Genomic DNA, 26,992 nt, shown 5'->3' on the forward strand with positions numbered 1-26,992 from the left:
CTGTACACTGAGGACAAGCAGGGCTCTGTGCACTGAGGACAAGCAGGGCTCTGTACACTGAGGACAAGCTGGGCTCTGTACACTGAGGACAAGCAGGGCTCTGTACACTGAGGACAAGCAGGGCTCTGTACACTGAGGACAAGCAGGGCTTTGTACACTGAGGCCTAGCCTGGCTCTAAGCAATGAGGACAAACAGGGCTCTGTACACTGAGGACAAGCAGGGCTCTGTACACTGAGGACAAGCAGGGCTCTGTACACTGAGGACAAGCAGGGATCTGTACACTGAGGACTAGCAGGGCTCTGTACACTGAGGACAAGCAGGACTCTATACACTGAGGACAAGCAGGACTCTGTACACTGATGCTCTGTGACACGCTTCCGGCTCACACATCAGGCTAAATGACAAGCCAGAAACCTGCACAGAGCCCTGCCTGTCCTGCCCTCATTTCCTGTATTTGGACGCCTCATAGAGAAACACAGGCTGCAGGGACGGCATTTTATAATCAATGTATATTACAAATATACTTACAATACTATTATCTAGATTATATCAAAAGATTTTGTTAACGACATGAACACTTTAATATTCATAGGAGTGTTTGTTCCCGATAATTCACTCATAAAAGGTCTAGCGATCAGCTGATCGTATTAGTCATGCAGGCCCAAAAATCTTTAGTAAATCGGGGATGTTCAGCCGACAGTGATGAAACTGAAGGGCCCCTTGAATAACCCAGCGACCATTTATGTGGCCCTGTCTGCACGATAATTGAGACTTGTAAAACCATTTCTGAATTAACCCCTAGTGCATGTTTTGGGCATGCATCAGCCTGTCTGAAAATGGGGCAATTTTCAAGCTGTATTTTGGCAAGAGTTTGTTAACAGTATTTGAAACCCAAAACTAGGAGTTTAAATGTCAATGGTTGAGCTTAATGCCTAAATGATAAAAAAAATAACATAACATGAACAGCAAGCTAAGCAATATCAAGAAAAGCTATATGTGTTTGGCTTATGTTTAAGCCTTCTAAAGATTGAACACCAAGCAGTACATTTACTACTAAATTTAACATTTATTGTTTATATTTCCCAGTTAACCCTCTGAAATTGACCTGATCCATGACTGAGTAGAATCTATACGTCATTTCTGCACGGAGGCATTGCTTCAGTTGCTACGGCAATTGATTGATGACCGCTTCAGTGTGACCTTGAGAAAGCCATTATTTCGCATCTATATCTAGTGCATAAGTGTAAATGGTAGGCAGCCTATTTTTCCATACTATGCTTGATAATATGATGCTACAGTCTTAATTTACCATGAAATCATTCAACAATGATAGAACCAAACATTGTCCAGGTCATTTCAATGTTTTTCTGATCACAAATGTTACGGGTTTACTGGATGCAGGTCTCCTTGCAGTAAGTATGTGGCAGAAGCAAATAACTGCTTGTCTTTTATTAGGTTTCTTGAAGAGAGGCACTTATGCATGGCGGTAACATAACAAGCAAGAATCAGTCTCTAGCATTACAGTATTTACACTTATATATTCCATACGGTTGATCTCGAATGCTGAGGGTTGCACCTCCACAGACCCCTGAAAGCTCAACACACTCTGAAAGGGAAATCCTCTCTCTAAAGTTCAAGAAAAGAACTAAGTGAACCCTATTGCTTAGAATAGAGTTGGTCACTTTCTGGGGACTTTCTCTCTCCCTGTAGCCCTTCTGGCACCTCTTACAGGTACCCCCTATTAAAATGCCCAGCTTCCAGACCCTAAATGATGGCACAAAATCAGGCTTTACCCAAGCTGCCAGCTATCTCCCTTGGGTGTTGCTTAGGCCTGTTCCCTATGGGGGTCTCTCAGCTCAAGTGTCAGGGTATGTGCATTTACCCATGCAATCCATACTACTATTACTACCAGGGTTTTTGCTATGATGATATAGATTTTCTAACATAATGACAAAACAAGACATATATGGGCCTTGAACATTGATTAAAAAATTACTTTTTTCTGTCCCCTCCATTCCACTGTGAGGACTATGGACTATGGTACAGTAATATTTCATCCATGTGACTATAAAGGGTTCAAATGTATTGACACGATAGGCCATCAATATTAGCTCGGTGAGGTGCCGACACCTCTGCCAATGTGCTGTTCGCCATTGGCTCTGTACATTGTGTAGAAGCTATGCTACATCTGCAGTAACCCAGCAGTAACTGCTTTAAGTTGTGTCACGTGACTTACATTATGAGTCCGTCCAAGCTGGGCGAGAAAACGCTAAGCGTCCACTTCATCTGACTCATTCCTGTGATCAGTCTGGGTCTGCACACTCAAACCGCAACCACTCAAAACTTTTGATATGTCTGCATTTTGTAACAACAGTGTGCATTTAAGTCTGGAATGAGAGCTGCTGGGGACCAGAGTAGGTAGGTATCTTGTCTGTTATTTTTACATCATGCCCAGAAACATCAAGAAATTTCCTTTTTTTGCCAGAATACCCCTTTAATGTCATATGGTCTGATGTTTTACCACTATTGTTTAGTGACATTTTAGTCACATTTACATAACATCCCATGGCAGTGACTGGAATACAATAGAAATACTACAACATAAGATCTCGTAAACGTTCAACTAAACAGCTTCCGAAGTGGAAAGAGAGTTAGGCCATCAGTTCACCTCTACACAAGGGGATGAGTACGAAAAAAAAAAAAAGTATTGGCCCACAAGGTTTTCTAAGGTACATGGTACGCAACCCTTGTTAGTAAATGAAGGGAACATTTATTTTAAAAGAAGGATGGCCATCTGTTAAAAAAGGGGTCACATAAATGTATTAAAGCATATCACAGTCCTCTTGTGCATGCCCGGCATCACATAGCAACAAAATCATAAGTACAGTGGTCCCTCAACATACGATGGTAATTCGTTCCAAATGAACCATCGTTTGTTGAAACCATCGCATGTTGAGGGATCCGTGCAATGTAAAGTATAGGACAGTGGTCTACAACCTGCGGACCTCCAGATGTTGCAAAACTACAACACCCAGCATGCCCGGACAGCCAACGGCTGTCCGGGCATGCTGGGAGTTGTAGTTTTGCAACATCTGGAGGTCTGCAGGTTGAAGACCACTGTTAGAGAAAGATGTACTCACCTGACCCGCGCCGCTCCGGACCGTCACCGCTGCCCTGGATGTCGCCGTCCATCGCTGTCGCCGCGTCCCCGAGGTGTCCCCGACGCTCCGGCAAGGCTTCTTCTTTCCCGGCATCCGCGCTCGCCGTCGCCGCCATCACGTCGCTACGCACGCCACTCGTATTAGATGACGGGACGGCGTGCGCAGCGACGTGATGACGTCGATGGAGAGCGCCGATGATGCAGGGGATCCTGAAGAGGACGCGCCGGAGCCCCGAGGACAGGTGAGTGATCGTCAGCGGATCACACGTAGCACCGTAAACGGCTATCCGGCGGCAGCTGAAGCAGTCTGCGCTGCCGGATAGCCATTTATGCGATGGCCCCGACATACAAAAGCATCGTATGTTGATACTGCCTTCAACATGTGATGGCCTCTGAGAGGCCATCGCATGTCGAAATTATCGTATGTCGGGGCCATCGTAGGTCGAGGGGTCACTGTATAGACATTATGGATAAACATGAATTAGTATATAGATCAATATATAGTAACTTTTAAGGTATATGCTTTATTTCTATACTAATGAATTTGTAACTACAGTAGATGATACTTGGCATACAGTGATATGCTTTGATACATTTATGTGATACATTTTTACAGTTAGATGGCTATTCTTCTTTTACAGTAAATGTTCCCTTTTACTAATGCGTACCATATACCTAAGAAGACTTTGAAAGCCAATATTCTAGTTTCTTCATAGTCCAACTGGCAGCACAGAATGGATATTCCCAGTCTCACTGACTTCTCCATAGGACCACCCACCTAGGCTAATTAAAATAACAATAACAATTAAGCATTAATTAGTCAGTAACAAGCTAGGAAAACATAAATGAGCCCTAGACACCAAGCACACTGTTTATTCAGTCCTATTCTCCTGACAGGTGCGTTCTCACCTGTCACCCACCTGAATTAAGAAGACCGGCCTTGCGTTGTTCAGGCTGCATCGGACCTGCCGGTGGTTATCCTGTCTCAGATCTAGTTTTAGTGTATTTTGGGTTAATCCCTGCCAGTGCCTTGCTCCTGGTAATGCCTATGCTAGTGTCCTGGTAATGCCTATGCTTGTATACTTACTTCCTCCGGTCTTCTTTCTGAGCAAGATGCGCGTGATGAGCATGATGCGCACACTCCTTCACACGTGGTCGACAGACCGGATGTTGGTGAAGACGCGTCATTAGCATCTTTAGGTCTCCGTTGGCGCATGCGTAAGGAGGAGGAGGTTCAGCCTGAACCAATGGATGTCTTGGGGGGAAAGGGCAGAGCCTGTACAGCGCATCTGGGCATTTAAACCCACTGTTCCCTGCTGATGGTGGCTGGATGTGCAGTTAATCCTCCACCTAAACGGTGCGTCAGTTGCTTGCAACCATTAAAGAGTGACTCTGCTTCAAACATCTGTGATGACTGTTGTCCAGAGCAGGTTGGTTATTCCAAAGAAGCTAAAAAAAAGTTCTTTGATGAAAGAACATATGCAGTTGCTGGCTGTAGAACTGTCACGATGCCGGCTGGCAGGTAGTGGATCCTCTGTGCCAGAGAGGGATTGGCGTGGACCGTGCTAGTGGACCGGTTCTAAGCCACTACTGGTTTTCACCAGAGCCCGCCGCAAAGCGGGATGGTCTTGCTGCGGCGGTAGTGACCAGGTCGTATCCACTAGCAACGGCTCACCTCTCTGGCTGCTGAAGATGCTGAAGATAGGCGTGGTACAAGGGAGTAGGCAGAAGCAAGGTCGGACGTAGCAGAAGGTCGGGGGCAGGCGGCAAGGATCGTAGTCAGGGGCAACGGCAGGAGGTCAGGAACACGGACTAGGAACAGACAAGGGAACGCTTTCACTAGGCACAAGTGCAACAAGATCCGGCCAGGGAGTGCAGGGGAAGTGAGGTGATATAGGGAAGTGCACAGGTGGGAGCCAATTAAGCTAATTGGGAAGATTGGGCCAGGCACCATCATTGGTGCACTGGCCCTTTAAATCGCAGAGACCCGGCGCGCGCGCGCCCTAGGGAGCGGGGCCGCGCGCGCCGGGACAGGACCGAGGGAGAGCGAGTCAGGTACGGGGGCCGGGGTGCGCATCGCGAGCGGGCGCTATCCGCATCGCGAATCGCATCCCGGCTGAAGGCGGGACCGCAGCGCACCCGGTCAGTGGATCTGACCGGGGCGCTGCAACAACGAAGATGAGGCGAGCGCTCCGGGGAGGAACGGGGACCCGGAGCGCTCGGCGTAACAGTACCCCCCCCCTTGGGTCTCCCCCTCTTCTTGGGGCCAAAGAACCTGAGGAAAAAAGACTCAATTTTTCCGTGATGAGGTCCGATGCAAATTAGGAGGGGTTCTGTGTGGAAACGTACGAGACAGTCCAATCTTTTATTGTAAAAACAATAGATGTAGAGGGGTCTGGCGAGACTGGTCACAGGAACGTAGAACCTGTTGATGAGAGAGGCCAAAAAAATTTTTCCTGCAGATCCGGAATCCAAGAAGAGCATAGTAGAGAAAGAGAAGGTAGAGGCAGATATCCGCACAGGCACAGTAAGGCGTGGAGAAGCAGAGTTGACATCAAGAACTGTGTCACCTTCGTGCGGAGTCAGCGTACGTCTTTCCAGGCGGGGAGGACGGATAGGACAATCCTTCAGGAAGTGTTCGGTACCGGCATAGTACAGGCAAAGATTCTCCATGCGGCGTCGTGTCCTCTCTTGAGGTGTCAAGCAAGACCGGTCAACTTGCATAGCCTCCGCGGCGGGAAGCACAGGAACAGATTGCAGAGGACCAGAGGAGAGAGGAGCCGGAGAGAAAAAACGCTTCGTGCGAACAAAGTCCATATCCAGGCGGAGCTCCAGACGCCATCCGGAAGAACGCATGTCAATGCGAGTGGCTAGATGAATGAGTTCATGTAGGTCAGCAGGAGTCTCTCGTGCGGCCAGAACATCTTTAATGTTGCTGGATAGGCCTTTTTTAAAGGTCGCGCAGAGAATCTCACTATTCCAGGACAACTCGTAAGCAAGAGCACGGAACTGAATGGCGTACTCGCCAACGGAAGAAACACCCTGGGCCAGGTTCAGCAGGGCAATCTCGGCTGAAGAAGCTCGGGCAGGTTCCTCAAAGACACTTCGAATTTCCGAGAAGAAGGAGTGTACAGAGGCAGTGACGGGGTCATTGCGGTCCCAGAGCGGTGCGGCCCATGACAGGGCTTTTCCAGACAGAAGGCAGAACACGAAAGCCACCTTAGACCTTTCAGTAGGAAACTGGTCCGACATCATCTCCAAGTGCTGGGAACATTGCGAAAGAAAGCCACGGCAATACTTAGAGTCCCCATTAAATTTGTCCGGCAAGGACAGGCGGAGGCTAGGAGTGGCCACTCGCTGCGGAGGAGGTGCAGGAGCTGGCGGAGGAGAAGATTGCTGGAGAAGTTGCGACTGAAGTTGGTGCGAAATGGTGGACATTTCCGACAGCTGACGGGTTAGAAGGGCGATCTGTCGGGCTTGCTGGGCGGCCACCGTGGTGAGGTCAGCGACAACTGGCAGAGGAACTTCAGCGGGATCCATGGCCGGATCTACTGTCACGATGCCGGCTGGCAGGTAGTGGATCCTCTGTGCCAGAGAGGGATTGGCGTGGACCGTGCTAGTGGACCGGTTCTAAGCCACTACTGGTTTTCACCAGAGCCCGCCGCAAAGCGGGATGGTCTTGCTGCGGCGGTAGTGACCAGGTCGTATCCACTAGCAACGGCTCACCTCTCTGGCTGCTGAAGATGCTGAAGATAGGCGTGGTACAAGGGAGTAGGCAGAAGCAAGGTCGGACGTAGCAGAAGGTCGGGGGCAGGCGGCAAGGATCGTAGTCAGGGGCAACGGCAGGAGGTCAGGAACACGGACTAGGAACAGACAAGGGAACGCTTTCACTAGGCACAAGTGCAACAAGATCCGGCCAGGGAGTGCAGGGGAAGTGAGGTGATATAGGGAAGTGCACAGGTGGGAGCCAATTAAGCTAATTGGGAAGATTGGGCCAGGCACCATCATTGGTGCACTGGCCCTTTAAATCGCAGAGACCCGACGCGCGCGCGCCCTAGGGAGCGGGGCCGCGCGCGCCGGGACAGGACCGAGGGAGAGCGAGTCAGGTACGGGGGCCGGGGTGCGCATCGCGAGCGGGCGCTATCCGCATCGCGAATCGCATCCCGGCTGAAGGCGGGACCGCAGCGCACCCGGTCAGTGGATCTGACCGGGGCGCTGCAACAACGAAGATGAGGCGAGCGCTCCGGGGAGGAACGGGGACCCGGAGCGCTCGGCGTAACAAGAACCAGCCCAGAGAAAGAAAAAACGGCACCATCATCATCATCAGTATTATCGGGAGGAAGAGTCAGTATCCTCTTCATCTTCTATTTCCTGTTATTCTGAAGATTCTTCAGATTCGGATTCTTTTGCAGAAGATTTTTACCTTCTGAAAAAAGACGCAGAAGAAAAATTAGTGAAGCGTGTTACAAGATGTCTAGAGTTTAAACGGGTACTCCACTGTTCAGCGTTTGGAACGAACTGAACGCTGGAGCCGGCGCCGAGAGCTTGTGACGTCACACCCCACCCCTCAATGCAAGTCTATGGTAGGGGGCGTGTTGAATGTTTGAAAAGTTTGCAATGTTTGCAAAGTCTGGAAACTACAAGGCTCTTATAGCAACAGATAGTGCTAAACATTGTTACATGATGTGCATTACAGACAGAGCTGTAGCTAGCTCTTTTTGCTCCTGAGGCAAGAACAGAAAATTGCGCAACCCCCTCCCCCATTTTGGCTTGGGACACCCCTTGGAAAATTCTCCTGAGGCGAGAACAGACATTTTTTTCCAAGGGCACCTCTTGGAAAAAAAAAATTGCGGTACACCCTTGCCGAATAATCAAAGTCATTCTCTCTTTTTTCTTCCCCTTCTGGCACACGACATCATGAAAATCTGTTCCACCCAAAACTCTTGGGCAGAACCTGCAACACAAACATATTAGTATTAGGCTCTGCACTTTTCCAGTCTTATCCTCCCCTTTTCCCTACAAATTACTCCAGCCTCCTCCAAACACAATGGGGGAGATTTATCAAAACCTCTGGAAAGCAAAAGTTGCCCAGTTGCCCATAGCAACCAATCAGATTGCTTCCTTCATTTTGCAGAGGCCCTGTTAAAAATAAAAGAAGCAATCTGATTGGCTGCTATGGGCAACTGGTCAACTTTACCTCTGCACAGGTTTTGATAAATCTCCCCCAATGCCACCAGCCTTCCCACAACGCACAAGGGGGGAGATTTATCAAAACCTGTGCAGAGGAAAAGTTGCCCAGCTGCCCATAGCAACCAATCAGCTCGCTTCTTTCATTTTTAACAAGGCCTCTGCAAAATGAAATAGGAAATCTGATTGGTTGCTATGGGCAACCTTTCCTTTGCACAGGTTTTGATAAATCTCCCCCAATGTTTCCAGCCTCACTCAAATGCCTCCAGCCTCCCCCTGACAAGCACACACAATGCCTCCTGCATTACCCCACACAGTGACAGAGGGGTGTACATGGGAGACAGGGGTGTAGAGGGGTGACAGAACGGTGTACGGGATAACAGAGGGGTGTCCAGGGGTTACAGAGAAGTTACGAGGGGTGACAGAGAGGTGTAGAGGAGTGAAAGAAGGGTGGGGGTGCACTACCTGAAGCAGAGTAGGCCTTTGTCAACGCTGCCACTGCTCCTTCCCTCCATCCACATCATTCTGCTGAGGGACCAGGGAGAATCCAGAGTCCAGAGCTGCTCCACAGGAGAGGGAGGAGACACGAGAAATGGAGCTGCAGCATCACCCATCCCAGCATCCCGGCACACAGACTTCCCTCCGCCTGGCTGCACGCTTGTGACTCTCAGGTGCGCAGGCCTGGGCAGAAAAATCTAAAAATGTTAGCACCATATTTCCCACCAGAATGTCCTGGCAATGCCTCAGTGTAATGAGTGCTGGACCCCCCTTGTGCCCCCTTGCAACAGCGCACCTGAGGTGATCGCCTCACTCGCTTCATCAGAGCTACAGCCCTGATTACAGAACATACAAGTGCAAAAAACACAAACTTCCAAAAACACTAAAATCTGTGATAAAAGTGCTATAAAAAAAGAGGTAGTATTATATGTGACATCAAGGGTGGATTTAAAAGGGGGGCAGTTTAAGTTGTAGAAATTGCTGCAACTGTCCGTTCCATAAACCTGAGTGAGGGGAACTCTGACTCTCCAGTATGCTCCAGTTCACACTGCGGAATTCTGCACAGTGAACATTTCCATCAGTGTGAATGTGTCTTCCGCGAGTACTGCATAGCAGTCAATGGTGACAGCACAGTGACCTGCGGTCCTACCGCCAAAGTATCTTCGGTGGTGACCACCCTACGGAATATCCTCTTTGGGAATTCCACGAGCGGAGATTCCGGCAGGCGGCCGCCGCCGAAGATGCTTTGGCAGTAGGACTGCGGGGCATGGTGCCGTCACCATTGGTTCCGCAGTGTAAACATACCCTAATGCTTCGGATAGTTACTAAGACAAGCAGAGGTGTCAGCAGAGAGCACTGTTGTCAGAAAAAAAGAACAACTCCACTTCAGCAGCTGATAACTACTGGAAGGATTAAAGGGGTAGTCCAGTGGTGAAAAACTTATCCCCTATCCCAAGGATAGGGGATAAGTTTGAGATCTCGGGGGGTCCGACCGCTGGGGCCCCCTGCGATCTCTCTGTACGGGGGCCAGGCTCTCCGGCCAGATAGCGGGTGTCGACCCCCGCACGAAGCAGCGGCCGACACGCCCCCTCAATACATCGCTATGGCAGAGCCGGAGATTGCCGAAGGCAGCGCTTTGGCTCTGCCATAGAGTTGTATTGAGGGGGCGTGTCGGCCGCCGCTTCGTGCGGAGGTCGACACGCCCCCTTCCTGCGGGCTGTCGGGGCCCCGTACAGGAGATCGCAGGGGGCCCCAGGGGTCGGACCCCCCGCGATCTGAAACTTATCCCCTATCCTTAGGATAGGGGATAAGTTGTTCACCACTGGGTTCACCACTGGACTACTCCTTTAAGATTTCTTAATAGAAGTCATTTACAAATCGGTTTAACTTTCTGGAGCCAGTTGATATATAAAAAAAAAAAAAAAAAAAAGTTTTTTCCTGGAATACCCCTTTAATGTTGGCCGTGATGCTATCTCGATATGGGAATTCAGACCTCTGGCGCGTTTCACGTATTTTGTACAATAACATCTAAGGTCTCACACAGGACGTGACATAAGATGTTGGCGACTGGCATAGAATGTGTGAGAAGGTCTGAGGTTTGCGGAGGGTGGGAGGGGGGGGGGGCATAATTTATATAAAGAATCAGAGGACAGGGAGCTGGGAGCCCCCCACAAACAGCTGCTTGCAGTGTGAACATAAGGCATTCAGTGCTTTGCTGTAGAGCAGTGTTTCCCAAGCAAGGTGCCTCCAGCTGTGGCAAACCCAGGGCTCAAGACCTGCAGGAACATGTGGGAACTGAGTTCCTGCACTTTTTCCACAGCAGGAACACTGTTTCCATTAGCAGGACTAACCCTTGAGTAGAAATCTTGGGTGAGTTCCCACACTTCTCTTCCCCAGCACTTGACCCCTGGGCAAAACTACAACTCCCAGCATGCCCGGACAGCCTCCGGCTGTCCGGGCATGCTGGGAGTTGTAGTTTTGCCACAGCAGGAGGCACCCTGGTTGGGAAACACTGCTGCAGAGCGATGACAGCACAGGAATAGCTGCTGCATCTGTGTGCTGACGATACCACATCCCCCTGCCAATCACTCTGACTCATTGTGACCAAAGTTTGGTCGTCAGTGAATGGGAAGCCTGCACAACACCAGCTGTCTGTCTGCACATGTCTGTCCTAGTTCTGCCTGCACACTGTGTCCAGGACTGGTCCCAGGAATAACTGCGAGGAAACTGGGTCAGTCCCTGGAATATGGAAGGAGACAGATAACCTGCTCAGTGCACACAATGAGAACAGCTCCAGCCTCCCCCCCCCCCCCCCCCCCCCTCACATGATGCAGAATAGCTGCAGACCCAGCGATTTAGGATGCAGCACAGGTAACTGAGCCCAGGGGGGCGGGGCCCGGGTGACGCGCAGCGCGGTGGGCGGGGCCAGAGCATTAATCACAGGAGCTTTAATTGTGAAGCAGCCAGTGGTGTGCACGGGCTCCATGTGAGCTGCGGTGTCCCTCCTCCCCCCTCCCACCTCCACAGCTGCCCTCCCCCCTCTTTTGTGAGGGCTGCAGATAAGAGATAGAAGGGATAGGACTGGCAGGCGATCAGTTCCGATCTCACTGCACCAGGGAGGACGCGCAGCATGCACGGAGGAAGGATGCTCAGCTGATGGCAGTGACAAGCCGTCCGCATCTGTAGGGGACACATCTGCACGATCCTGGCAGGGGAGCGATGCGAAGCACACCGACTGCACTGTGAGAAGGCTCTGCTTGAGGATTATGTCCGCTGTCATCTGAGGGCACACACACTCATCGTACCCACACAGTGCCAGCCAGCCAGCCAGCCGTCTCCACGTCCTGCCAGCTCCGTCCGCTCTCACATTGTACATAGGAGAGACCTTGGAAAATGGCCACACTGCTGCGGAAAATAGGACTCATCCGTCTTCACGACCGCGATACGGAGGACCCCAAGCATCACCACCATCACCACCGCAACCAGCAGGGATCGCTGAAGAAGGGCAAGAACAGCACCAACAAGCAGCAAGGGGGGTCGGCAGGAGGGGGCAGCGGGGGCAGCAGCGGAGGGGGCAGCGGCGGATGCTGCAGTAACACCACAGCGACCGAGGGCATCCTCAACCAGGCCGATGGCAAGGGCAAGAAGAGCGAGCAGTGCCATAAGGACAAGACCAGTGCCAAAGAAACCAGCACCCCCACCATCACTAAGGAATCCAAACAGCAGGGGGAAGGAGGGGGCAACAAGCCCAACGGGGGCTCCTCGCTGCAGCCCCTCCTGCCCCCCAACAGGCAGCACTGCACCCAGGTGAGGAGCCGGCGGCTGATGAAGGAGCTGCAAGACATCCGCAAACTCAGCGACCACTTCATCTCGGTGGAGCTGGTGGATGACAGCCTCTTCGACTGGAACGTCAAGCTGCACCAGGTGGACAAGGACTCCACCTTGTGGCAGGACATGAAGGAGACCAACACGGAGTTCATCCTGCTCAACCTCACCTTCCCGGACAACTTTCCCTTCTCCCCCCCTTTCATGAGGGTGCTGAGCCCCAGGCTGGAGAATGGCTATGTGCTGGATGGGGGCGCTATATGCATGGAGCTGCTCACTCCCAGGGGATGGTCCAGTGCCTACACGGTGGAGGCAGTCATGAGGCAGTTTGCTGCCAGTCTAGTGAAAGGCCAGGTAAGTGTGGGTGCACATCTCTTACATTCTGCCAGTGGTGATGCCAAGCTGAATGATGGGCCCTGTAATGATACACTGGTATGGATGTCTTCTCATGTCTATGTAAACAAGACCCGCCACTACTAGGGATACCCAACCTGTGTAGAGGGATTGGTCTCTTCCATTGTAAACGCATCTATACAATATGGCATCCATTGCAGGTGAACGCCAAGCATGTGTGCCAACCTATGGACTGCTGTTATCCTCCTCTATCATCCTTTATTACTGACTACCCAGACTGAAGGGTACAGTAATGGGGGCAATGTAAATGGGACCAGAATTGCGCTGTCTTGGTTGCTGATGGGATCTTGGGCCTGGAGCATTGTTTGCAGATCATCTCTGATCTCCCAGGATGGGGGGTTGTGATTAGTCGCTGACCATTTGCTGACCTCACATTTTAATTCCTAGTCTAGCCTTTGTCAGTGGTGTTCACATCACATCTGCTTGTTGGGTAGAGGTTATAGTGCCCAAAGGAATATTATGTAGAGCGAGGTTTGCCTTCCTCAGGGACGTTCCCCAGCGGTGAGATCAGTGCGGGTTTAACCCTTACTGTTTTCTATTGGTGTGTCTTTATGATGTGTCATATTTGTGTGTGAGATAGTAAAAGTGCCAGCTTGTTCTGACTATTCATAATACACCTCATCCTCATTACATTGCAGGAGTAACACAACAAGCCTGGTGATGTGTGTGAATGGGATGGATACATTGTAACACAACAAGCCTGGTGATGTGTGTGAATGGGATGGATACATTGTAACACAACAAGCCTGGTGATGTGTGTGAATGGGATGTATACAAATCTAACACAACAAGCCTGGTGATGTGTGTGAATGGGATGGATACATTGTAACACAACAAGCCTGGTGATGTGTGTGAATGAGATGGATACATTGTAACACAACAAGCCTGGTGATGTGTGTGAATGAGATGGATACATTGTAACACAACAAGCCTGGTGATGTGTGTGAATGGGATGGATACATTGTAACACAACAAGCCTGGTGATGTGTATGAATGGGATGGATACATTGTAACACAACAAGCTGGTGATGTGTGTGAATGGGATGGATATATTGTAACACAACAAGCTGGTGATGTGTGTGAATGGGATGGATACATTGTAACACAACAAGCCTGGTGATGTGTGTGAATGGGATGGATACATTGTAACACAACAAGCCTGGTGATGTGTATGAATGGGATGGATACATTGTAACACAACAAGCTGGTGATGTGTGTGAATGGGATGGATACATTGTAACACAACAAGCCTGGTGATGTGTGGGAATGGGATGGATACATTGTTACACAACAAGCTGGTGATGTGTGTGGATGGGATGGATACATTGTAACACACCAAGCCTGGTGATGTGTGTGAATGGGATGGATACATTGTAACACAACAAGCCTGGTGATGTGTATGAATGGGATGGATACATTGTAACACAACAAGCCTGGTGATGTGTGGGAATGGGATGGATACATTGTTACACAACAAGCTGGTGATGTGTGTGGATGGGATGGATACATTGTAACACACCAAGACTGGTGATGTGTGTGAATGGGATGGATACATTGTAACACAACAAGCCTGGTGATGTGTGTGAATGGGATGGATACATTGTAACACAACAAGCTGGTGATGTGTGTGAATGGGATGGATACATTGTAACACAACAAGCCTGGTGATGTGTGGGAACGGGATGGATACATTGTAACACAACAAGCCTGGTGATGTGTGTGAATGGGATGGATACATTGTAACACAACAAGCTGGTGATGTGTGTGAATGAGATGGATACATTGTAACACAACAAGCCTGGTGATGTGTGTGAATGAGATGGATACATTGTAACACAACAAGCCTGGTGATGTGTGTGAATGGGATGGATACATTGTAACACAACAAGCCCGGTGATGTGTGTGAATGGGATGGATACATTGTAACACAACAAGCCCGGTGATGTGTGTGAATGGGATGGATACATTGTAACACAACAAGACTGGTGATGTGTGTGAATGGGATGGATACATTGTAACACAACAAGCCTGGTGATGTGTGTGTGAATGGGATGGATACATTGTAACACAACAAGCCTGGTGATGTGTGTGAATGGGATGGATACATTGTAACACAACAAGCTGGTGATGTGTGTGAATGGGATGGATACATTGTAACACAACAAGCCTGGTGATGTGTGTGAATGGGATGGATACATTGTAACACAACAAGCCTGGTGATGTGTGTGTGAATGAGATGGATACATTGTAACACAACAAGCCTGGTGATGTGTGTGAATGGGATGGATACATTGTAACACAACAAGCCTGGTGATGTGTGTGAATGGGATGGATACATTGTAACACACCAAGCCTGGTGATGTGTGTGGATGGGATGGATACATTGTAGCACAACAAGCCTGGTGATGTGTGTGAATGGGATGGATACATTGTAACACAACAAGCGGTGTGAAGGGTGGCGTTACAAAGGAGGCATTCTAGTGGGAGAGCACTCCACCGTAATTGATGGGCACTGCGTTACATGGATATTTACAATGGCTAACCCTTATTTTCTTCTAATGTTTATACAATTGGATAACTGTGACCATTGCCTACAGCTAATCCACTGTATCACGTCTGGTACCAAAGATTAGACTGTCAAATCCATCACGTAATGCCTTTCCATTGTATTTTCTACATAACCCATTTATGATAAACAGAGCAATTTGTAGTATAGGTTCTAGTATTTGCATCCAAAGCATACAATACTTTATCTCTGCAGATAGTGTAATAGGTAGTGGCCCCATTGTATATAACCTGATGTCTTTGTTGTGTGTTTTGATACGTCATTTATGTTTATATGTATTACCTCATCCCCCCCCCCACCACCATCTTTTCTTCTGTTCTGTTTATCAGTTCAGATTACACAATATTTCCTAGAATTATTATTTGTAATATATACTGTATAGATTGATAGATAACAAAACGACAATTCTATGTCTGCAGTTATTTAGGAACAGGATTGTGTAGATGGTGAGTGATGTAGATGATATAGATAAGAAACAATATGAATATATAGACAATATACTGTGGATATATAGAAAATAGTCTGTCGGAATGGAAGCATGTACCTGACATGGACAGTAAAGCCAGGTGATACATGATAAGCCTCTGTGCTGAATGTCATCCCTTTTATGTATGCTCGGCTACTCCATATAAATAAATGTAGGAAAGTATCAGGTGCAGCATAAAAGACAATGCATATTCTATTTTATATGTAGTGTAAATGCACATCCATATACATTGCCTTAATAAGATATCCACCCCATTATACCAGTTGCCTGCCAGTATTACCAGGGGCCCCTGGCTATGCCAACTCTGCAGGAGAAAGTGAAGCATGCCACGTCAATGGACAGGCTTTGTCTTTTGAGTGGTGGCCTTTCATGGCCAACAGCTAAGGAACAGAGTGGATCCTGTTTGGTGGATGAAGATCAAGACCATATATTATAAATGAATTTAGCATTAAATATGCCCACACACTGTGACTTCTACACCAATCAAATGTAGAAGAAAAATAAAGTGGCACCAGTACCTTTAATTAGCAGCTCTATGAGATGGACTACAACCAAACCAGGTCGGACAACCAGATAAATCCAGCAGCGGTGGTGCTTGGACAATACAATGTAGAAATCAGTAATAGACATACCAAAGGGACGGACAGGCGTCCTGCACTCAGCGCGTAAGATCTGGTTATTCAGCTCCCTTCTCGGGCACACTTCTCCGGTAGGGACTTCAAAGACAGTGTTGAGTGCTCAGCGGCGACTACCGGCAGTTTTACGCATAGGAATGCGCTTCATCCAGCCTCGAAGAGACCGGATGAAGCACATTCCTATGCGTGAAACCGCCAGCAGTCGCCTCTGAGCACTCTAAGAGGCCGGATGAAGCGCATTCCTATGTGTGAAACCGCCGGCAGTCGCCTCTGAGCGCTCCACACTGTCTTTGAAGTCAAAGAGACCGGATGAAGCGCATTCCTATGCGTGAAACCGTCGTCAGTCGCCTCTGATCGCTCGAAGAGGCCGGATGAAGCACATTCCTATGCGTGAAACCACCGGCAGTCGCCTCTGAGCGCTCCACACTGTCTTTGAAGTTCCTACTGGAGAAGAGGCCCGAGATGGGAGCTGAATAACCAGATCTTGCGCGGTGAGTGCAGAACGCCTGTCCGTCCCTTTGGTATGTCTTCTACACCAATAGTCGCTTAGATGTGTCCTTGTCAATGCTTTGCCTACCGTCTATCAATAGCTCCGAATGCATGATGCCATACCTGGCCTAATGATCACTAGGCCAACAGATCTACAGGCAGATATAGTTACTAGCCAGGCCATAATTTCAGAAATGGAACCTAAGTCTTTAAGATAATGATATACCAAGATGTTTTATGGTCATTGGAAGAGATTTTACATGGGGATATGGGTTTTGGTTATGTTAAAAAAAAAGTGTGTGAAAAATGAGTTATTTTTTTGTGACTGACCACATTTGAAGCATAGCCCTAGTGTTGGCCATATTAGTTGGAGTGTCAGAACAGAGACCCTATATGTCAGGAGAGTGGGGCCATATCCTCTTTTTTGTGCCTTTCATAACCTGACCACAAAAGAGAAGCAGGTCTGGGTTGTTTGTTTCAGTCTCCCTTATCTTTTATGGCTAGTAAACAAAAAAAAAACAAACACAAAAAAAAAAAAAAGTGTTGGGGACCTCTGCCTTTTAGATGGTTATGGCAGATCCCATGGTTGTGCCCTAAAATTCTATTGTCACATGCCCCTTTACATAGTTTGATTGGGTAATAGAATTAGGGGATTAGAACATTTAAAGGGCCATGATAAGATGGTTAGACACATATAAAGGGTTGTTTTTTCAGCATTAAATAACAAATCTTCATGTTTTATATCTCCCGCCACTTCAGTACTGCTGTTCCTATTGGTCTTTGTTCGCACCAATGTGCTAAACCATGTGACCACTCCAGTCAGTCACTTGTTGCCGTATTTATGTGCAACCCCTTATCACTGCTAGTGATGAGCGACAGGGGCCACATTCGAATTACCAATATTTAGCGAATATATGGACAAATATCCGTCCTATGTTTGCGAAATTTGCATATTCTCTATGTTCTTTCCTTTTTTTTTCACGCAAAAATCGTAATGAAATTAGTATAGTGCGCATGCGCAATTATATCTTTCAACTAACTAACACTATACCCTACACTAGAACCCACTCGAATCTGCTAAACTAACCCTATCTAACACTAACTATCACTTTTTTAATCACTTTATTTTCCACAGTACACATCATTGTTGTGTACTGTGAAGAAAAAAAAACGAATATACATCATTCCGAATATATAGCGCTATATTCTAAATATTCGCGAAATCACGAAGTGCCAATATTCGCGGTAAAAATTAGCATTTCGAATATTCGCACTCGACACTAATCACTGCCCCAGTGTAAACAAAGACGACCATGGACCAGTGATGCTCTATCAGTGTGGCATCTAAATTGCAATTGTATATTTAATATATTATGCCACAAGCAGCTGCCAGACCTCTTATTCTAAACATGTAGACTGACAATAATGCAATTCTAGTAATAGTAGTAGAGCACTTTGTTAGTTGTAAATACAGTTCTATAATATAGATATGTAGTCACCAAATAAAATAGTAAAAAGGCAGTACTCTTGAGAGGAGAATAAAAAGTATATAAGGAATATTAGTTGATTAGGATATATATACCGTATTTTTCGCCGTATAAGACGCACTTTTTCTTCCCCAAAACTGGGGGAGAAAAGTTGGTGCGTCTTATACGACGAATACACACCTATCGGGTCGGTCCCTGCGGCCATCAACGGCCGGGACCCGCGGCTAATACAGGATATCACCGATCGCGGTGATGCCCTGTATTAACCCTTCAGACACGGCGATCAAAGCTGACCGCGTCTGAAGTGTAAGTCGGGCTGTTTGGGTCGATGAAATCGCGGCGTCCCAAACAGCTTACTGGACACCGGGAGGGACCTTACCTGCCTCCTTAGTGTCTGCTCTGTGCCGGGATCCCCTGCATGGCGGCGCTCTCCTTTGACATCATCACGTCGTCGCGCACGCCGTCCCGTCATTCAATAGAAGCGGCGTGCGTAGCGATGTGATGACGGCGACGGAGGGCATGGATCCTGGGGAAGAAGACGTCCGGAGCGTCGGGGACACCCCGGGGACGTGGCGACAGCGATGGAGCGACATCCAGGGAAGCGGTGACTGGTCCGGAGCCCTTGGACACTTGAGTACTACCTCCTATTCCGTGGTCTTCAACCTGCGGACCTCCAGATGTTGCAAAACTACAACGGCTGTCCGGGCATGCTGGGAGTTGTAGTTTTGCAACATCTGGAGGTCCGCAGGTTGAAGATCACTGTTGGGTGCAAAATCTTTTTTTGCACCTTTAAAATTGGGTGCGTCTTATATGCCGTCCTATAGGGCGAAAAATACGGTATTTTTATATCAATATAATACACTAGAATAGTTTTCATTGTGTCAATCGCATAAATATACAACTGTATAGCTGTATAAAAATGCAAACGCAAAGCCCCCATGTACAGAGACAGGATTGGAGGTGTTTATTTAAATGAACCCCCCGTCATTGTTGGCAGTGCCCAGTGTCTTTCCATTTCCAGCTATTATCTATTACATTCTGGCAGCGGTCCTGGTGCTCTGTTACACTCACTGGAGCATATTACCCAAATTTCTCTTTCACTCTGACATCAGGTTAGGCATCTGATCTCCTGCGGAGTTACCTTTTATAACTGCTGTTATTTGCACAATGGTCCTGAGAAAATAGTACTTCCACATTAAGATAATACTTCAATGTTAACATACTGGAATCCTGACAAAATGTAAATAGGGCTTTATTATTTTCTGCCCTTTGTAAAGCTTTAATGTTGGTGTTTTTCTAGGTGCGGTGGCTATGTGTGGTATTGGGAGTTGTAGGTGGTTTTTCCAGCAGCATTAGCAAAGAATTATTTTTTTTATTACCATTACTTTCCTGCTACCTAGTGAAGAGAATGCTTGGAGGTCATGCTGGCTTTTAGATACAATTATCAGTGAAAAGGAAACATAATGAATGTTTTTAGTATTCTGTTGTGCAGTTCATTAAATAGTGGGGCCCGATAAATGGTATCTGTTCTTGTTTCCTTATGTGTAGTAACTGTACACAGGCTCTTTCCTATTAAGGGAATGTTCCTATCAGAAATTTCACTCGGAGATTCCATCTGGCGGACTCCCTCGGTAGGACCATGCAAACCTGTGCTGTCACCATTGACAAACGGATTCATTCTTTCGGCAGATCAGTTTCAGTGGCGTAATTCTCTGCCTCTGAAATTCCATTGTGTCAACGGGTCCGCTAAAGAACCATTCACACCAATGTTAAGGGTCACACAGTAAAATTCCCAAGTGCAGTTCCGCGTATGGAAAATTCCTTGTCTGAACATACCGCTCTTCCGGTGCCACTGGAATCTGACACCTGTCCTCCGGCCTTCTTCTGGCATTTGGTGCCCGACACATCACACTACACTCAGCTAATTGCCGGTTGCAGCAATGTCTCTCCTCAACTGGTGAGTAGCAGTGTAATGTATTGAGCCCAGCCCTGGCCTTCTTCCTGGTACAAACAAGTGATGTAGAGGGTACAAAAAGATCAGGGTTTTTGGAGAGCACTACTGTATCTCGACGGGAGTTGGAATGAAACAGAGATCGAGCCAGCACTTACGCAGGACTAACTTTTATTGGTAAAAGAAGTCTATAAGTAAAACAGGACAATGCGTTTCGGCGCACACTCAGGTCCACAAATATAATTTTGTGTAGTCCTGGCCGGGAACTCCTGTGGGCGGTCTGTCGGAGCTCCCGGCCAGGACTACACAAAATTATATTTGTGGACCTGAGGAAGGCGCGAGTGTGCTCCGAAATGCGTTGTCCTGTTTTACTTCTTTTACCAATAAAAGTTAGTCGTGTGTAAGTGCTGGCTCGATCTCTGTTTCATTCCAACTCCCGTCGAGATACAGTAGCACTCTCCAAAAACCCCGATCTTTTTGTACCGTCTACATCACTTTGTTGTCCGTCTCCCTCGGGAACACGGAAAATAGGGGTGAGAGCAGCAGATTGTGACCACCCCATCGGTAAATACCCTCAACCACAAAACAGAGGCTCCACCAACCTCTTCATACATCCACTCAAGGTCAGTACCTCACCTTGGGTGTTTGGTGGTGGGTATTTGCACCATTTTTCCCTCCATCCTCGCAATACTACACTAGGGAGCGCCCCGTTGTTTTTTCCTCCTCCTTTTTCCTTCATACCTTGGTACAAACAAGAGCAGATGGTCCAGCACGTCAAAGAATGCAGCTTTAATGTAGTTAGAAACACATAAACAGGTAGAAGTCAGACATGTTTCGAGCGCATGCGCTCGAAACATGTCTGACTTCTACTTGTTCGTGTGTTTATAACTACAATAAAGGTGCATTCTTTGACGTGCTGGACCATCTGCTCTTGTTTGTTCTGTGAAGTATGCCTGGCTGAGCACAGGTCCGAGCACCTATTTGTGAGAGGTGAGCTGAATCTTGCATCTTCCTTCTTCCTGGTGCCTGAGCCATTTACATCACACTGCTGCTTAGCCAGTCACCGGCTGAGGTGAGATATCGATGCGGCCAGTAATTAGCTGAGCATAATGTTATGTGTTGGGCACCAAAATTCGGAAGAAGACCAATTCCAATGGAACCAGGGGAGCGGCTTATGGTAAGTTAAAGTTTATTATTTTTAATTATTATTATTTTTATTATTTCGCCGCTCATATTGGATAAAGAAAAATTATAGCCAGAACTCTCCTTTAAACTTGGTAGTATGCTCCTCCTTCTGTTTCTAGGAGAGGAAGTAGCTTTCAGCCATTAGCATTTCACTTTGTCACCCATTGGATCATCAACCCCCCCCCCCCCACACCCATTCCCCCCCCCCCCCCTTCCCTGTATCTCTTTTCATCCCAGTGGGAAATTACACAATTCCTGACCCCTCTGGTCACTCTTATGTACAGAAATCTGATTGGTTGGTTTAAATGCCTATAGATTGGCATGAGATTTGGTATCAGTGACCAAGAAACATTAATAATTTATCAGGCAATAACTGAGAGTGAAGGCTTTGGTCTGTCTGACACATCCCTATTAGGGTAATGTAGTGTATTGGAAATGTAGTGTTCAATAACAACATACTGAATGCTATTTTGTGTCTCCTGCTATAGGAAAAGCAGTTCTGTATTGCAATATGGTAGATGTGTACGTAAAAGCTACTCAGTGGAAAAATAAGTAAAGCACAAAAAACATTATTCATATTTTATAAAAAAAAAAAATATTGAGATACTTTATACTTTTTATTTTAAGAGAATATAATTCAGTAAAATTCCTTTAGTCTTAGTAATCTAAATCATCTGGTGCTAGTGTATAGCACAGAACCACAACCTAGTAAGGAAATTCACAAAACCAAAAGAAAACTGAACTGAGAACAAACTAGGAAAATGTTCTGTAGTTATTTTATCATATGTCATTTTATTTTTTTTATTTACATGTTATTTATTAATTAATTAATTTATTTATTTTTAGGGATTGGGGACTGTTTTCTCTAGGCACTCCATACGTTCATATTATCTAAACTAAGAGATAAAGCATCTGTCAGATCTTATTTATGCCTGATTGATGGAATTTAACTTTACATACTGCCCAATAACAGTTTGTATCAGTATACGTACAAAATGGATTTTGGTGTGATAATCTTAGTCCAATCTTAGACATTTATGATGTATGGATGCACCCTAATATTTGACAGATAACGGTCATACCTATCTCTATAACAGTGTCCTCTGTTCCAGAACACATCAAGTTTTGCTGTTCCTGTAATCCTGGACACTTTTCTGTTCAGTTCCTGCCGGCATAAAATGGTCAGTTACTGTGTCACCAGGCCAGAAAGGAGTTGGGAACCCTGCAGACTTATACTGTGTGTATACCATAAATTTCGAAAATGGGAATAACCCTTTAAAGAGGAAAAATTGAAGAATTACCATAAAATAACAATAGAAGCATTATTGACGTGATAAAGCCGCCCCAGCTATAGTGTCTCCATTCACATCTTTCCTACTGGTCTTTGTTTACCTTGCTGCAGCAGTGACGCGCCCATATACCAATCCAATATGACCACTACAGCCAGTCACTGGCCTTGTGATGTACAGGCTGAGATCAGTTATTGTCTGTAGCGGTCGCACAGTTATACAGGCGTGCAGTAATGCTTATTTTCTATCCTTCAAGTCAAGGGTAAATCCTACAGAGCAGGGGATGCGTAGCAGACTGCATTATGTATTGGCTACAAGGATGTATAAATGCATTACTTGGCGTGTCCAGCTTTTTCTCTAGTGTTCTCCCAGTCCTTACAGACAAGGACCTGAAAGGGGTACTCCGCCCCTAGACATCTTATCCCCTATCCATAAGATGTCTGATGGTGGGGGTCCCGCAGCTGGGACCCCCGCGTTCTCTGTTCGTCGGGGGGTCGTGACGTCACTGCCACGCCCCTTGTGATGTCACAACACGCCCCTCAATGCAAGTCTATGAGAGGGTGTCGTGGCAGCCGCCACGCCCTCTCCTATAGACTTGCATTGAGGGGGTGTGGCATTTTGTAACGAGGGGCGTGGCCATGACATCACGACCCCTGCCGCCTCCTTCCAAGCATTCTGAGCAAAATATTCCGAACACTGGGGCAGCGGAGTACCCCTTTAAGTAAAAATAACCTCAAATGTAGTTTTAAAGCCTAGTGGCTGGGGCTGAAGTCCAACAACAGACACAGGCCATGGGCAAGAGTAGCACTGTTTCTGTGGAAAAGAAAAAGCAGATAATCTTGTAAAACCCCTCTTAAATTCTATCTTACACTTTTTTTTAATGGTTTTCTTTTTGTTTTTTGTTTTTTTTCTTTGGCACTAGGTAAAGTTTTATAAAATACATGACGTTAATGTCATTGTAATGTTAGCAAACAGATGTAACTCTTGCATTGTGCCCACCTCTGCGAGAAACCTACCAAATACCTATTTCATTCAAACCTGTCTTAATATGGTCTAAATGAGTTCTTTCCTCTAGTCACACCACCCAAATAGCTTGTTAACACGTGGTAAATGATTCTGTAGCATTTGCCAAGCTGCAAACGCTTTAGGGTACCATTAAGCTGAACATTTGAACATTTCAGTCAGGTTTGCTTTTGCCGAGACATGGCACAGAATCCTGCAGCTGCCAGAGGATGAAGGAAAGGCTTGCCTTGCTTTGAAGCTAGTTTGTACTGTCCCTTTAAGTGTAGCTCCATATAGATCTGACATACTTTCATTTGGAGAAAAAAAAATGCTCCATAGTGTAAATCCAGTTATTTGAATCCACGAACCTGCAAGCAGAAGACTTTGAAAATGTATGTTGCTTTCCTGCAAGCTGTCTACAGGCACCAACAGTTTCTCTGAGTGAGGAGGGCACTGGGTCCCAAACTTGGCATTGCAGCTCACTACAGTAAGTGTACATGAGCCTAGTGTGCCACAGAATGTACATGCAAAAGCAGGGACTCCTGTCTATAGCTGGACTCCTTGTTTCTCTACAGTACTGGGTGGCCAAGCATAGAATGTATGCATCGTCGCTCACTTCAGATTTCCCCAGTTGGGTGCAAGATTAAACAAAGAGTAGGGTATACAGTAGTAAGTGGTAATGCATACACTGTAGAGGGTGCCATATTTGCCCTACACTAGTCCCTGGCAACCCTGGCTGACCAGCGGAGTTTTATATAAAGGGAAACAGGCAGCCTAAAAAATAGTAGGCACCTTTTGGCATCAAGTCAGCGCAGTCACAGTCCTTCTATTTGATGAAGACCATAAAGTAAAATTTTAACCACAGTTGAAGCTAACTAAGAGTATGTTCCCACACACATTCTACAATTATATATATATATATATATATATATATCTATACTGCTCAAAAAACAAAGGGAACACTAATATAACACATCCTAGATCTGAATGAATGAACTAATCGTATGAAATACTTTCATCTTTACATAGTTGAATGTGCTGACAACAAAATCACACAAAAATGATCAATGGAAATCAAATTTACCAACCCATGGAGGTCTGGATGTGGAGTCACACTCAAAATCAAAGTGGAAAACCACACTACAGGCTGATCCAACTTTGATCTAATGTCCTTAACACAAGTCAAAATGAGGCTCAGTAGTGTGTGTGGCCTCCACGTGCTCGTATGACTTCACTACAATGCCTGGGCATGCTCCTGATGACGTGGTGGATGCCATCCCACACCATTACTGACCCACCGCAAAACCAGTCATGCTGGAGGATGTTGCAGGCAGCAGAACATTCTGCACGGCGTCTCCAGACTCTGTCATGTCTGTCACATGTGCTCAGTGTGAACCTGCTTTCATCTGTATAGAGCACAGTGGCGAATTTGCCAATCTTGGTGTTCTCTGGCAAATGCCAAACGTCCTGCACGATGTTGGGCTGTAAGCACAACCCCCACCTGTGGACGTCGGGCCCTCATACCACTCTCATGGAGACTGTTTCTGACCGTTTGAGTGAACACATGCACATTTGTGGCCTGCTGGAGGTCATTTTGCAGGGCTCTGGCAGTGCTCCTCCTTGCACAAAGGCAGAGGTAGCGGTCGTGCGGCTGGGTTGTTGCCCTCCTATGGCCTCCTCCATGTCTTATGATGTACTGGCCTGTCTCCTGGTAGCGCCTCCATGCTCTGGACACTACGCTGACAGACACAGCAAACCTTCTTGCCACAGCTCGCGTTGATATGCCATCCTGGATGAGCTGCACTATATGAGCCACTTGTGTGGGTTGTAGACTCCATCTCATGCTGAAAGCACCGCCAGCATTCAAAAGTGACAAAAACATCAGCGAGGAAGTAGAAAAGTTGTCTATGGTGACCACCTGCAGAACCACTCCTTTATTGGGGGTGTCTTGCTACTTGCCTATAATTTCCACCTGTTGTCTGTTCCATTTGCACAACAGCATGTGAAATTGATTGTCAATTAGTGTTGCTTCCTGAGTGGACAGTGTGATTTCACAGAAGTGTGATTGACTTGGAGTTACATTGTGTTGTTTAAGTGTTTCCTTTATTTTTTTGAGCAGTGCAGATATATATATATAATGGTGAGAAGGACAAATAATTTTTCTAACTATCCATTTTTTCAATGAGAATTTCACTTGTAACATTCCACTTTGGCACAAACCACATATTTAGCATGTATTGTTTTCTGGAGGAGTAATGCATATTATGTGTTTTGGGAAAGGATGGGAAAGTCCATCAAAACAGCTCTGAGACATTCGGTTTACTGTGTAGTGCTGCTACAAGTCAGAAAGGAGGGACTAAAATGGTGTCTTAAAGCCCATCTCCCCATCAGCAGCTGCATACAAATAGTATTATATATCTTTGCTAAGAAAAGAAAAATAAATAAATATATATATATATATATATATATATATATATATACTAGCTACTTCCCAATATATTTTGCCATCTTTATTAGTTGAAGATTAAACACTTAAATAAAGGTTTCCACCAAGTACTAGTGGTCACATGATGTTACCTCTGTATGTAATGGACTTCCTATTCATGCCGCTTATGGTTTAGGTCACAGGAAGCAGAAGTAGATAGCCCAAAATATCTTGATTTAAGATAAAAAGAAAAGGTGGTAAATAAGCTGGAAGAAGAGATATTGTAGAGTAAGTTATGTGTTCTATGGGACACAATGGGGGACCAAGCAGGCTTTCCGTTTCGGCGTGTTCATTCAGTTGTGTAGGAACAGTTGTGACAAGCGTTGTATGTTGCGATTTGTTGTGTTTTTGTTTTGTACCTGCTGATCAGAGACTGTCACATATTACACTGTGAATGTTAAATGATTCACCTCCAGGCTACCTTCATTCAATACATTATTAATCTTCCTGTCTACCTTCTGTGCGCTCATTTTCATAGTCTTTGGATAGTGTGTAAGCAGATACACTACAAAGCAGGAGAAGTGATGGCACTACACTGCCAGGTGAACAAAAAATCTGTATGACATCACAAAGAGAGAAAGGATGTTACATAGTAAAAACCGGAACGCATGCCCAGGTAAAAAGGGAAAAGGCCACATAATAATAATAATAGCAATAGCCATGTTGTGATTATTAAACTGCTATTTATTCTTTTAACACTAGGCACAAGAAGAGTATGTGGGTTGCACTACTGAATAGAAAAATAGTCACACAGCCTCATAAAACAGGAAACATTATCCCTATAGCGGGACTGATACATATGGGGAGGTGCTCAAATGCTGAAAAACAGTCC

The 26,992-nt window shown here is 46.5% G+C and overlaps 1 protein-coding gene and 1 long non-coding RNA gene across 2 annotated transcripts in view; one reads left to right on the plus strand and one right to left on the minus strand.

The window, feature by feature from the left end:
* Positions 1–9,306, minus strand: part of LOC130272619 (uncharacterized) — a 62,150-nt gene extending 52,844 nt beyond the window's left edge. Inside the window, exon 1 of the long non-coding RNA XR_008843648.1 lies at positions 8,814–9,306. This is a non-coding gene — a long non-coding RNA (uncharacterized LOC130272619). The remainder of the gene's footprint in view (positions 1–8,813) is intronic.
* Positions 9,307–11,334: 2,028 nt separating this feature from the next.
* UBE2QL1 (ubiquitin conjugating enzyme E2 Q family like 1) overlaps positions 11,335–26,992 on the plus strand; it is a 30,965-nt gene continuing 15,307 nt past the window's right edge. Inside the window, exon 1 of the mRNA XM_056520919.1 lies at positions 11,335–12,524. Coding sequence (XP_056376894.1) covers positions 11,739–12,524 — 786 coding nt within the window. The 5' untranslated portion in view covers positions 11,335–11,738. The remainder of the gene's footprint in view (positions 12,525–26,992) is intronic.

Source organism: Hyla sarda, chromosome 5 (assembly GCF_029499605.1).
Source record: "Hyla sarda isolate aHylSar1 chromosome 5, aHylSar1.hap1, whole genome shotgun sequence".
NCBI lineage: Eukaryota > Metazoa > Chordata > Amphibia > Anura > Hylidae > Hyla > Hyla sarda.